We start from the raw sequence: 12,811 nt of genomic DNA on the forward strand, positions 1-12,811 counted from the left end.
TTCATATGGAAGGGTTCGAAACTTCAAAGGGGACTCATTCGATTGAAAATCGAGAGTTCTAGTGCCCTTTTTAAAAGTCGAAAGTGATTGGAGGGCAACTAGCCCCCCCCCCCCCCCCGGTGCATCATCCCCCCAAACACATCCAATCAAAACTTTGAGATAGCCATTTTGTTCAGCGTAGTTGATTTCCAGATAGAAAATATGTTTTTGAGGAGGACACTCCCCCACAACCCTGAGGTCAAGGGTTTTAAGTTATGCCCAGTGGGCATATAAGGTCAATGTTGGAACAATGTATTATTTTTTTTTTTTTCATTTAGAGCAGGGCACTTCGTATCGAAGAAGTTGTTGTAGAAACTTCGAAAAGGGCTCATTCAATTGGAAATTGGAGTGGCTTGTGCCCTTTTTAATAGTCGAAAGTGATTTTAAGGCAACAAACACCCAATCCACGCACACCATTTCCCGAAACACATCCAATCAAAATTTTGAAATAGCCATTTTGTTCAGCGTAGTTGATTTCCAGATAGAAATTACGTTTTTCAGGAGGACACTCCCCCACAGCGTTCAGGGCAAGGGTTGTAAGTTATGCTCTGGGGACATATAAGGTTTTTATAGAAGGCGTTGTCGTAGAAACTTCAAAAAAGGCTCATTCGATTGGAAATTCAACGGGCTTATGCCCTTTTTAATCGTCAAAAGTGATTGGAGGGCAACTAACCCCCCTTTCATGCCCTCGTTACCCCACATCACATATCATCCAAATTTCGAGATAGCTATTTTGTTCATTGTTGTTTTAAGTTCTGGAAATTAGGTATTTGAGGATGACAACCCCACAGCCCTCAGGGCAAGGGTTGAAAGTTATGTCCTGGGGGCATATAAGGTTTTGTATAGACAGCGTTGTCATAGAATTTCAGAAAGGGCTCATTCGATTGGAAGTTTAAATGGATAGTTCCCTCTTCAATAGTCGAAGGTGATTCTAAGGCAACTAACGCCCCTTCCACGCCCACCATTTCCCCAAACAAATCCAATCAAAATTTTGATATAGCCATTTTGTTCAACGTAGTTGAAAGTTCTGGAAATTATATGTTTGAGCAGGACGCTCTCCCACAGTCTTCAGGGGCAAGGGTTATAAGTTATGCCCTGGGGGCATATATGGTTCTTATGGAAGGAATGCTCGTATAAAATTCAGAGACGGCTCATTTGATTGGAAATTAAAAGTTCTAGTTCATTTTTTAAGCGTCAAAAGATATCAGAGGGTAACCAGCTTCCCCCCAAACCCTTTTTTCCCAAATACATCCAATAAAAATTTTAAGATAGCTATTTTGTTAAAAATAGTTCAAAGATCATATAACAAAACTTCCGGTGTCGACACAACCGCCCAGGGCCCGGGGGCAGGCGTTGTAAGTTATGCCTTGGGGGCATATATGTCTTATGGAAGTGATGCTTGTGTTAACTTAAAAGAGGGCTCATTTGATTAGAAATTGAAAGTTCTAGTTCACTTTTTGAGAGTCAAAATACATCGGAGGGCACCTAGCCCCCCCCCCCCTCCACGCCCTTTTTTCCTCAAACCCATCCGATAAGAATTTTAAGATAGCTTTTTCTTTAAAACAGTTCAAAGACCATATAACGAAAACTCCGGGGTTGACACAGCACCCCAGGGCCCGAGGGAAAGCGTTTAAGTTATGCCTTGGGAGAATATATGGTTCTTATTGAAGGGATGCTCGTAAAAACTTCAGAGAGGGCTCATTTGATTGGAAATTGGAAGTTCTGGTTCAGTGTTGAAGAGTCAAAAGATATTGGAGAGCAACTAGCCCCCCCCCCCCCGCCCCGTTTTCCCAAATGCATCCAATAAACAATTTTAGATATCCAGTAAGTTAAAAATTGCTCAAAAGTCAGATAACAAAAACTCAGGTGTCGTCACAACCCTCAGGGCCCGGGGGCAGGCGTTGTAAGTTATGTCCTGGGGCATATATGGTTCGTATGAAATGGATGCTTGTTTAAACTTAGAGAGGGCTCATTTGATTGGAAATTGAAAGTTTGAGCTCGCATTTTAATAGTCAAAAGAGATCTTAGGGCAGCCAGCCCCTACTACCCCCCCCCCCCTACGCCTACTTTTTCCAAACCCATCCGATGAAAATTTTCAGATAGACATTTTGTTAAAAATAGTTTAAACGTCGGATAAGAAAAAATCCAGTGTCAAAACAACCCCCCAGGAGAAGGTGTTCTAAGTTATGCCCTAAGGGCATGTATGGTTCTTACGAAAGGGTTGCTTGTATAATCTTCATAAAGGGTTCATTTGTTTGGAAATTTAAAGTTCTAGTTCACTTTTTAAGAGTCAAGAGATTTAAGGGCAACTAGCCCCCCCCCCCCACGCTCTTTTTTCTCCAAACCAATCCACTACAAATTTTGAGTTGAGATAGCCAGTTTTTTTAGAAAGCGTTCAAAAACTATATAATATAAACTCCCCCCAGGGCGGGGGGGGGGGATAAACATTGTAAGTGTTGTCCTGGGGGCGTATATGGTTCTTATGAAAGGGATGCTCGTATAAACTTCAGAGGGGGCTCATTTGATTGGAAATTGAAAGTTCTAGTCTAATTTTTAAGAGTCAAAAGATATCCGAGGGCAACTCGCCGCCCCCCCCTCACCCACACACCCTTTTTTCCCCAAGCCCATCCGATAAAATTTTTATAATAGCCATTTCATTAAAAATAGTTCAAATTTCAGATAAGAAAAATTCGTGTGTCGACGGAACCCGACAGGGCCCGGAGGCAGGCGTTATGAGTAATGCTCTAGGAATATATATAGTTCTTATGGAAGGGATGCTCGTATAAACTTTGGTGAGGGCTCATGTGATTGGAAATTGAAAGTTCTTGGCCACTTTTTAAGAGTAAAAAAAGATCGGAGGGCAACTAGCCCCCCCCCCCTCATTCACGCCCTAAATGCATCAGATAAAAATTTTAAGATAGACATTTTGTTAAAAAAAAGTTCCAATTTCTGATAACAAAAAACTCCGGTGTCGACACAGCCCCCCCCCCCCCAGGGCCCGGGTTTAGGCGTTGTAAGTTATGCCCTGAGGGCATATATGGTTGTTATGGAAGGGATACTCGTATAAACTTCCCAGAGGGCTCATTTGATTGGAAACTGAAAGTTGTAATTTACTTTTTAAGAGTCAAAAGTGATTGGAGGGCAGCTAGCCTCCCCCCACATTCCATCTATTTTTTTTTCCTAGGGGCACTTCATATAGAAGGGGTCGTCGTATAAACTTCAAAGAGGGCTCATTCGATTGGAAATCGAGAGTTCTAGTGCCCTTTTTAAGAGTCAATAGTGATCGGAGGACAACTGCCCCCTCTCCCAAGCCCTTTTTCCCCAAATACATGATAAAAACTTTAGGTAGCCATTTTGTTAAAAATAGTTCAAAGGTCAGATAAGAAAAACTCCTGTGTCGACACAACCCCACCAGGGCCCGGGGCAGGCGTTGTAAGTATCTGGGGGCATATATGGTTCTTGTGGAAGGTATGCTCGTATAAACTTCGGAGAGGGCTCATATGATTGGAAATTTAAAGTTTTCGTTCACTTTTTAAGAGTCAAAAGAGATCGGACAGCAACTAGCCCCCCTCTCCACGCCCTTTTTTCCTCAAACCCATCCGATAAGAACTTTGAGAGAGTAATTTTTTCAAAATAGTTCAAAGGTCAGATAACAGAAACTCCGGTGTCGACACATCCCCCCAGGGCCCGGCGGGCAGTCATTGTAAGTTATACCGTATGTGGTTCTTATGAAAGGGATGGTCTTATAAACTTCCGAGAGGGCTCATTTGGATGAAAAGTGAAAGTTGTAGTCCATGTTCTCAGAGTGAAAAAAGATCGTAGGGCAACAAGCATCTCTGATCATCCACGCCTTTGGGTTTATCGGTTGGATAAACCCATCCGATAATAATTTGAGGTGACCATTTTGTTAAAAAAAATAGTTCAACCATCAGATATTAAAACTCCAGGGTCGACGCAACCCCTCAGGGCCCAGGGACAGACGTTGTAAGCTATAATCTGGGGATATATATGGTTCTTATAGAAGGGATACTCGTATAAGCTTCAGAGAGGGGTCATTTGATTGGAAATAGAAAGTTCTAGTTCACCTTTAAAGAGACCAAAGCTTAATTAGTCCCCCCGTGCCCTTTTTCCCCAAACCCATCCGATAAAAATTTTTAGATAGCAATTTTGTTAAAAATAGTTCAAACATCAGATAATAAAAACTCCGAGGTTGACACAAACCCATTTTTTCACTTTGATATTGTTACTTTGATACCAGTTTTGATACCAGGTCGTCGTAGAAACTTCAAAGGGGGCTCATTCGATGGAAATCGAGAGTTTTAGTGCACTCTTTAATAGTCGAAAGTGATTGGAGGGCAACTAGCCCCCCCCCCCCCTACGCATCATTCCCCCAAACACATCGAGTCAAAATTTTGAGATAGCCATTTTGTTCAGCGTAGCTGATTTCTAGATAGAAAGATTTGGCTGATTTTCATACCCAAACTCTTGTTTGCAGTGATTTTTGTTCGTTTCAAGCTTGATTTGCATATTCAATTTAAGTTTCACTCGTTTTAAGATTTATGTATTAATTTACATTAATATCTATTGTATTTTTTTTGCATTGATTGTTTAGTTAATTTCTGTTCGTTTTAAGTTTCATTTATACTTCAATAGGAAAATTTTTTTGGTTTTAAGCTTGATTTTCATTTTCAAGCATTACTCGCTTTAAGACCTATTTATTCATTTATGTTATTACTTTATATTATTACTATTTATGTTATTACTTTACTTAACATAACATTTATGTTAGTTTTGAGTTTGAATTTTAAAAGGTATTTGTATCTGCTGAGCTTCAGTATAAAATGGCCGTTACTTTTCTTTAAAAAACTTATTTTTCGGAAAGTTTTTTTTAATTAATTCCAGAAAAAGTAGAGTTGTGTTAAAATATATGACGAGCAAAATAAATTTATATAATAATTTAAACATAAAACAAAGAGAAATTGCTATAAGATGCAACGCTCTTGTGTTGACTGCTGAGAGTCATAAGCTCTTTACAATAATATATCTATATCATTTGATATATATTATAATATACTATATTGTATTATATTTCAATGTAAACTTTAGTTATTGACTATGGAACATGAAGAAATTGACTTTTATCACTGGAAAGTGAACTATAATATGTTTGAGTATGATAAAAGCTTGTGAAGTACTACATTACGCCATATGAATTTTTTATGTAAATATGTAGTATTGTACATGCCATTATTTCAATAAGAATGTTTCATTGGATTGCTTTGTTATGTTTCCAATATTTTATGCAGCTGCCCTGTGGTACTCTGTGGTTGGTTATTGACAGTCGTTGGTTTATTGTATGTTTTTGATCAATATTAATTTTGCACTGGAAGGATAAACACTTACATCACATTTAAAAAAAGTGAAGATGAAATATTTCAAGAAATTATATATAAACTTGATAGTGTTATTGTAGCATTGAATGCTGACAAATGTAAATATTTGTACTACAAGACAAGTACTAGTAGTGACACTATTGGAAACGCATGCGTGCATTGTCATGGCAGTGAGAAATTAAATTACTTTGGAGTATCGAAGAAATTCAGCTCTAATGAAGTTGGATATGCAAGAGTGATATCTCCAGAGATTTTGCCACTTTAAAGAGAATGCAAGGATAGCCGTTGATAAATCCTATCTCCAACTTTCGTGTATTAGCATTCAACGGAAGGTAAAAAGAAGAAAAGTGTACTCTTCTATCAATCTCTCAATCTCGCAACCAATCAATATCTTCTACCGTACTCTTCAAAATATCTTGTCGACGTGCAGGACTGTTACCTATGGAAAAATAATGTGGTAATAGACAGTGGAATCGCAGGCAAAATAAAACAGGCATTGACAGATAATATCACCAAGGAAATTAAAGACGATTCAACGAAAAGCAAAGCGCATGTGAATGTCATTAGTACCATTGATCGTGTACCAACAGCACAGTATATAAATAATAGACAGTATGATCGTTCCCTATCTCACCCATTATAAAAACCCGGACCGAGGTGTGAGTGCTCCGGAGAACGTGAAAATATAAGCAACATTAGATATTTTCACATTAGAGGTTTCGAAGTCTCGAGTTGGTTTCAAAGGCATTTTCAGAAAGTTTCTGCCAAAATACGTGTTCCAGGGTAATTTGACCGCTGACACATACTAACATTAGTAACCCGCTATTGAAAGAGTATGTGGGAGGAGCTGTTTGTACGCGCTGAGAATGAAGAGCCAGAAACCGTCTGCGGTGAACTTACTGTTAATTATCTTTATACAGTGACCAGCAGATACAGTCCATGAACCCAATAATACTAATGATAAAATGTGTGATCAGGCTGTAGCTGAATCCATGTTAAAGCTCGCGTATGACCCCAAAATGGGATAAGTGTCTTGTCAAGATAAAATATGATGAATTATTTTTTTTGGAGTGGGTTCAAAGCATTCATTTTTTATGATGATATTCTACATGCCATCTTTCTAAAAAATATTTCGCTATATTACTTTGTTGTTTCCATTACTTTTAGGGTACGATAGCAGTACCAACGTGTAGAATGTTCATTGAAAAGTCGGAGTTGCAAGAAAATGAATTTTCAGAGACATAGGTAGCCTACTAGCCCGCTCATAGAGGGTCTAGTAGAATCTGAGATGGATTAAAAGGGTTCTTACCAAAGTCTGAGAGAGATGAGCTGGATTTTTTCCAAAATCCATACAGACAGGCAAACAGACAGTTAGACACACTGGCACCAGTGGTAAGCTTGTGGAGTACTACATTACGTCATATGAACAGACTGTGATTTTATGACGGAGTGATTGAAAGAAAATAAAAAAATAACAAAAAAACTAAGTCTCTCCCCCCAAAAATGCCACTACAAATATTGTTTTTAAAAAATAAAAATCATTACTAGTATATAGATACCATTTTCATTTTGTATTTCAAAAATATCACAGGTGAATTTCTTTTGTTATTGGCTTGAAAAAATCATCCTGTGGTATTATATTTGAATGTTCATTTTTGTTATTGACTGTGGAACATGAAAAAATTGATTGTTATCATTGGAAAGTGAACTATAATGTTTGAGTATGATAAAAGCTTGTGGAGTACTACATTATGCCACATGAACAGACTGGGATTTTATGACTGAGTGATTGAAAAAAAATGAAAAAATAAGTAAAAAAAATAAAATAAATAAATATAAAAAAACACTGAACAGAATAATAGCAATAATGAAATGTGTTATGGGCTTGTAGGTGCAACTATGTTAACAGTCGTGTATGACCCTGGAATGAAATAAGTAACATGTCAAGATAAAACACAATGAATTATTTTTTGGAGTGGATTCGAAATATTCAAATTTTTTATGATGATATTAATAACATGTAATATTGTACTTGCCATTATTTCAGTAAGAATATTTCATTGAATTATTTTGTTATGTTTTCAATATTTTTAGAGTACACTAGCAACTGCATCATTTAGAATTTAAATTTAAAAGTCAGAGATGACAATACAGGAATTTTAAGACAGAGACCCTACTACCAGGCCCACGTGATGTAGCCTACTAGAGTTTGAAATAGGTGGATAAGGTTTTTACTCAAGTCTGAGAAAGATGAGCTGGATATTTTCCAGAGATTATTAAAATGTTTATATTGGATTTGGCAATGGTATACTAGTAATGACACTGACATAACCAATTGAAATAATCTATTAATTGGTTAATTAATAAATCATTTCAGATTTATTATCTTGCAACTGGCTTGTTTTAAGGAAATGTTTGATGTTACATGCTTGAAAGAAACTTGAATTAAGGAATGTACCCTGAGAAACCTTCCTTGATTTTGGAATTCGAAGGGATTATTCACAGGTTCATATTAGATCTAGACAAGGTGTACTAGTAATGACACTGCGATAGCCAATTGAAATGATTTATTAACAAATGATTTTTGCCAAGTGAATATTTTTGGAAGGAATGTCATATTTTTGGATTTCATTCTTATTTCCAACATACCATGTCTAACTCTAATATGAACCTGTTAAAAATCCATTTAATTTTCAAAATCAAAGAAGGTTTCTCAGGGTACATTCCTTGATTCAAGATTGTTTCTAACATGTAAGATCATGCATATCCCTCAAACAAGCCAATTGCAAGACAAATCCTTGATTTAAGTCTGCAATTTTTCTCAATTTAACAGCCCACTGTTCTATGGCCCCCTTCAAATGATATACAACTGACAAAACCGTTTTTTTAATAAATCTTTTTCAATTGCCTATGTCAACCTCATTACCAGTCCAATTCTAATATGAACCTGTTAAAAATCCATTGAATTTTCAAACTCAAAGAAGGTTTCTCAGGGTACATTCCTTGATTCAAGCTTGTTTCTAGCATATAACATCCAACATTTCCTTAAAACAAACAACTTGCATGGCAATATTCACTTGATTGATCATCATGGAAATCATTTCAAATTGTCTATGTAAAACTCATTTGCAACATACCCTGTCCAATTCTAATATGAGCCTGTTAAAAATCTCTTCAATTTCCAAAATCAAGAAGGTATCTCAGGCTAAATTCCTTGATTCAAGCTTGTTTCTAGCATGTAACTTCAAACATTTCCCTAAAAAATGCCAGTTGTAGGACAAATCCTTGATTGAAGTCTGAAATTTTTACCAATTTAACAACCAATTGTTCTATGCCCCCCTTAAATAATATTCACTTGATAGAACCATTTGCTAATAACCTGTCAAATTTACGTAGAAATCATTTCAAATCGTCTGTGTTATTCTCATTTCCAATATACCATGTCCAATTCTAATTTGAACCTGTTAATAGTACCTTCAAATTTCAAAATCAAAGGTTTCTCAGGGTCCATTCCTTGATTCAAGCTTCTTTCTAGCATGTGACATTAAAATTTCCTCAAAAACAAGCCACTTGCATGACAAATCCTTGATTTAGGTCTGAAATTTTTACCAATTTAACAACTTATTGTCGTATGACCCGCTTCCAAAAGTATTCGCTCGATAAAAATTCTTTGTTAATAAATAATTTCAATTGGCTATGTCAGTGCCATTACTAGTATACCATGTCCAAATCTAGTATGAACCTTAATAATCCCTGGAAAATAAATCCAACTCATCTCTTAGACTTTGGTAAAAAAAAACCTTATCACCTATTTCAGACTCTAGTAAAACACTTATGAGCCTGGTAATAGTGTCTGCGTCTGAAACATGCTGTTCTGGGATCTCAGACTTTTGAATGAACACTCTAAATGGAGTTGCTAGCCTACCCTAAAAACATTGGAAACATAACAAAATAATTCAATGAAATATTCTTATTGAAATAATGGCTGGTACAATACTACATTTTATTAATATCATCATAAAAAATTTGAATATTTCAAATCCACTCCAAAAAATAATTCATTGTGTTTTATCTTGACATGGTGCTTATTTAATTTTAGGGTCATGTAGGACTTTTAACATGGTTGCACCTACATCCTCATCACACATTTTATCATTGCTATTATTCTGTTCAATATTTTTTGTTTCTTTTTTTTATTTATTTTGTTTTAATCTTTTGTTTTGTTTTTTTCTCTCTTTTTTTCAATCACTCAGTCATAAAATCCCAGTCTTTTCATATGGCGTAATGTAGTACTCTACAAACTTTTATCATACTCAAACATATTGTAGTTCAGTTTCCAGTGATAACAGTCAATTTCTTTTTTTTCTTTTTTTTACAGTCAATAACAAAAATGCACATTCAAATGTCTTATCACTAGAATATTTTTTCAAGTCAATAACAAAAGAAATTCACTTGTAATACTTTTGAAATGCAAAATGATAATTGTAGGCCTATATATCATAATTATATCAAGACAGTTGGATTTTTATGCTGATTTAAAATAAAAAAGTTTCATTAAATTTTGTCTTACTCATCAAAGGTTACGAGCCTGAGATTATTTTACTGATTTTCGAAAAAAGGGGTAAACACTCCCTAAAAGTCATAGAATCTGAATGAAAATCTCACCATCAGATTCAGAGAACCTTATCAGAGAACCCTACTGTAGAGGTTTCACCCTTCTATATGCAAAAATGCGGAATTTTGTATTTTTTGACAGAAGAAAGATCAGGGATACGAGTTTTTTTTGTTTTTTTTTTTGTTCTTCCCAGGGTTGGTCGTATCGACCCAGTGGACCTGGAACAAGGGGAAAAGGCTTATTCTAACGGAAACTAAAAGTTCTAGTGCCCTTTTTAAGTGACCAAAAAATGGAGGGCAACTAAGCCCCTCCCACGCCACTTTTCTCCCAAATCATCCAATGAAAATGTTAAGATTGCAATTTCGTTCAGCATAGTTGAAAGGCCCAATAACTATGTCTTTGCAGATAATATGACCCCCCATAGCCCTTTGGAATTATTTAAGTTATAAAATGTGCCTATTGTTTACGTATAGTATTTGTTATTGGGAAGTATGCATGCATTTTTCAGGTGGGGAGGAGAGGGCCAATTTTATTCTGTTGGGATTTTGCAAGGGGGAATGTACCAAGGGGATGGAAGTTTTCAGCGGGTGAACTTTTCAGGGGAAAATTTATACTTGGGGAATTTTGCCAGAATTCCTTTACGAAGTTTCTTTATATGTCTTGCTTTCCTATTACCGACTTAATTTTACGCGCGGACATGTTAAAGGTAATTATCCGGGGTAGATTTTCACCAGCACTGAATTGTCCAAAGGATATATCCATGGGGAGGGGATTTGTCCGCCAGATTTTCTGGCATTATTTAAAAAAACGATCAGAAATTAAATAAAAAAACAAGTTGTTTTCAGCTCAAAGTAAGTAGCACCATTAAAACAAAACGAACAGATTACTGCGTATATAAGGGGGGTTTCCCTTCCTCAACGCCTTGCTTTTTACGCTAAAGTTTAAATTTTTTTTTTCCCAATTTGTTAAAAACGGCTCCTGAAAGGCAAGGGTCGTTTAATTAGAACAATACGTAACTTTTTTAAAGATGCTGAAAAACTTAAGCGTGAAGAGCGAGGCGTTGAGGATGGGGAAACCCCCTCATATACATAATAATTTCTGTTCGTTTTAAGTTTTAATGTTGTTCCTTACTTTGAGCTGAAAAAAATTGTTTTTCATTTAATTAAAGTATAGGATTTCTTTTTTTCGTTTTTTTTAGCCTTTTTGGGACATACGATTTTACAAGTATCAAGGGGTTGGCTACTAAAGTATGTAATTGATGGTGAATAGAAAAATAAATGTTGTTCCTGCAACAATTTTGTCAGCAAAGTTGATCAAACGCTGATTGGATAGCACATGACGTTACACATGTAACAATAAATCTAGTTCATACATATTTTTCTGTGTGAATTGTTCGAAATTTTAGCATGTGCAATTCATAGATGCTTTTATGATTCGGCACTTCTAGCCTAAGATGGGGGACTCGAGACTATCCAACTGGATATACGATTTCATCAAAGGTTTCTCCTTAACCTCCCCGAGTTCTTGTCAAGCCCAAAGCACTTGTTTTATTCTTTAAATTTTTCTTCATGTTGGATTTCTTAACGTCTTATTGGATGTGATTTCCTTTCTTCTGTGTTTTAAGTGGGACTTTGTTTTTTGTGGAAAATTTTATTCCGTTTTTGCTTTGGTTTCTTCATTCATGGTAATCACCGTTCGTTTTAATTTTGACTTTTATATGAGTTCGTTTGACCTATCGAATTTCTGCTCATTTGGAATTACAATGTCGCTCTTTACTTTTTCTGAAACACTTATTTTTTAGTTTAACTTATAGCAATGACTAGTAATCTATCCGAAATTTCAGATGCTGTTGTTGGTTCTTAATATTCATATTCAATGCTAAAAATTAATTACTTCACAGGCAAATGTTGAACGCAGAGTGCCTGACGGGTTTCTGCCTACTGAACGATTTGAAGCAGAAGTCATTGCAAATTTTTCTCGGCTAAGGCTAGAAGTCAGTCGTTATCGATCTTCCAAAACGAAAATGGAGAGTGATATTCCTGTAGTAAGAAACTCTCTTTTATTAGTGTTTTTTTCTCTTTTTTTAACTATTTTCACTTTTATATAAAAACCAGGAAGGATTTTTTCAGTTTTACCAACCTTCCCCCTCTAAGAATAAGAGGGAATATTTGCAATATTTTTGCAAATATTTTACTGATTGTTCGAAGCCTTTTCATTAGTTCTTGTGCTTATTTTATGTTCCAGATCAGACTTTGGTTCGTCCCAGATGGGTTGCATATGCTTACTTGACTCAATCATGGTTGTTGCGATAGCTGCAGCCGAGTAAAGAGCGAACCACGGCCCATAGTAACCAAAAGTTAAAAACGCACTTTGAAATAAAAACTATCTAATGAGAAAAAAGTGACATTTGACGCTGATGTAGGAATGGTAACTATTTTTTCGATTGTTCTTTACAATAAAAGTTTATTGCGAAAATGAATTTTAAGATATTTTGGAAAAGATAGCGCCTCCAAAATGGCATTTTCTCGCTTTTTGAGCCACAAATCATCAATTTTTGTCCATAGAGAGTCAAATGCCGGCCAGCGGGAATTCTAATATAGCCAGTCAATTTTGTGTGATCCAAAACAACAAAAATAAGGTTTTGAATCATGATAAATCGTAGAAGGGTGGTGTTTGATGTCATTTTGTCACAAAACCTCAGTGCTTGCCCAAAGAGGATAAAAATGCCGAAGAATGCAATTTCTACAAGAGTATCGATTTTCTG

General features: G+C 35.9%; 1 protein-coding gene across 1 annotated transcript in view; it reads left to right on the forward strand.

Moving 5' to 3' along the window:
* Positions 1–12,811, forward strand: part of Gem2 (Gemin 2) — a 42,948-nt gene that overhangs the window by 19,442 nt on the left and 10,695 nt on the right. Inside the window, exon 3 of the mRNA XM_089100354.1 lies at positions 11,948–12,091. Within this exon, the coding sequence (XP_088956480.1) occupies positions 11,948–12,091 (144 nt within the window). The remainder of the gene's footprint in view (positions 1–11,947; positions 12,092–12,811) is intronic.

Source organism: Artemia sp. Qi Xiang Cuo, chromosome 14 (genome assembly GCF_049724085.1).
Source record: "Artemia sp. Qi Xiang Cuo chromosome 14, ASM4972408v1, whole genome shotgun sequence".
NCBI classification, from domain to species: domain Eukaryota; kingdom Metazoa; phylum Arthropoda; class Branchiopoda; order Anostraca; family Artemiidae; genus Artemia; species Artemia sp. Qi Xiang Cuo.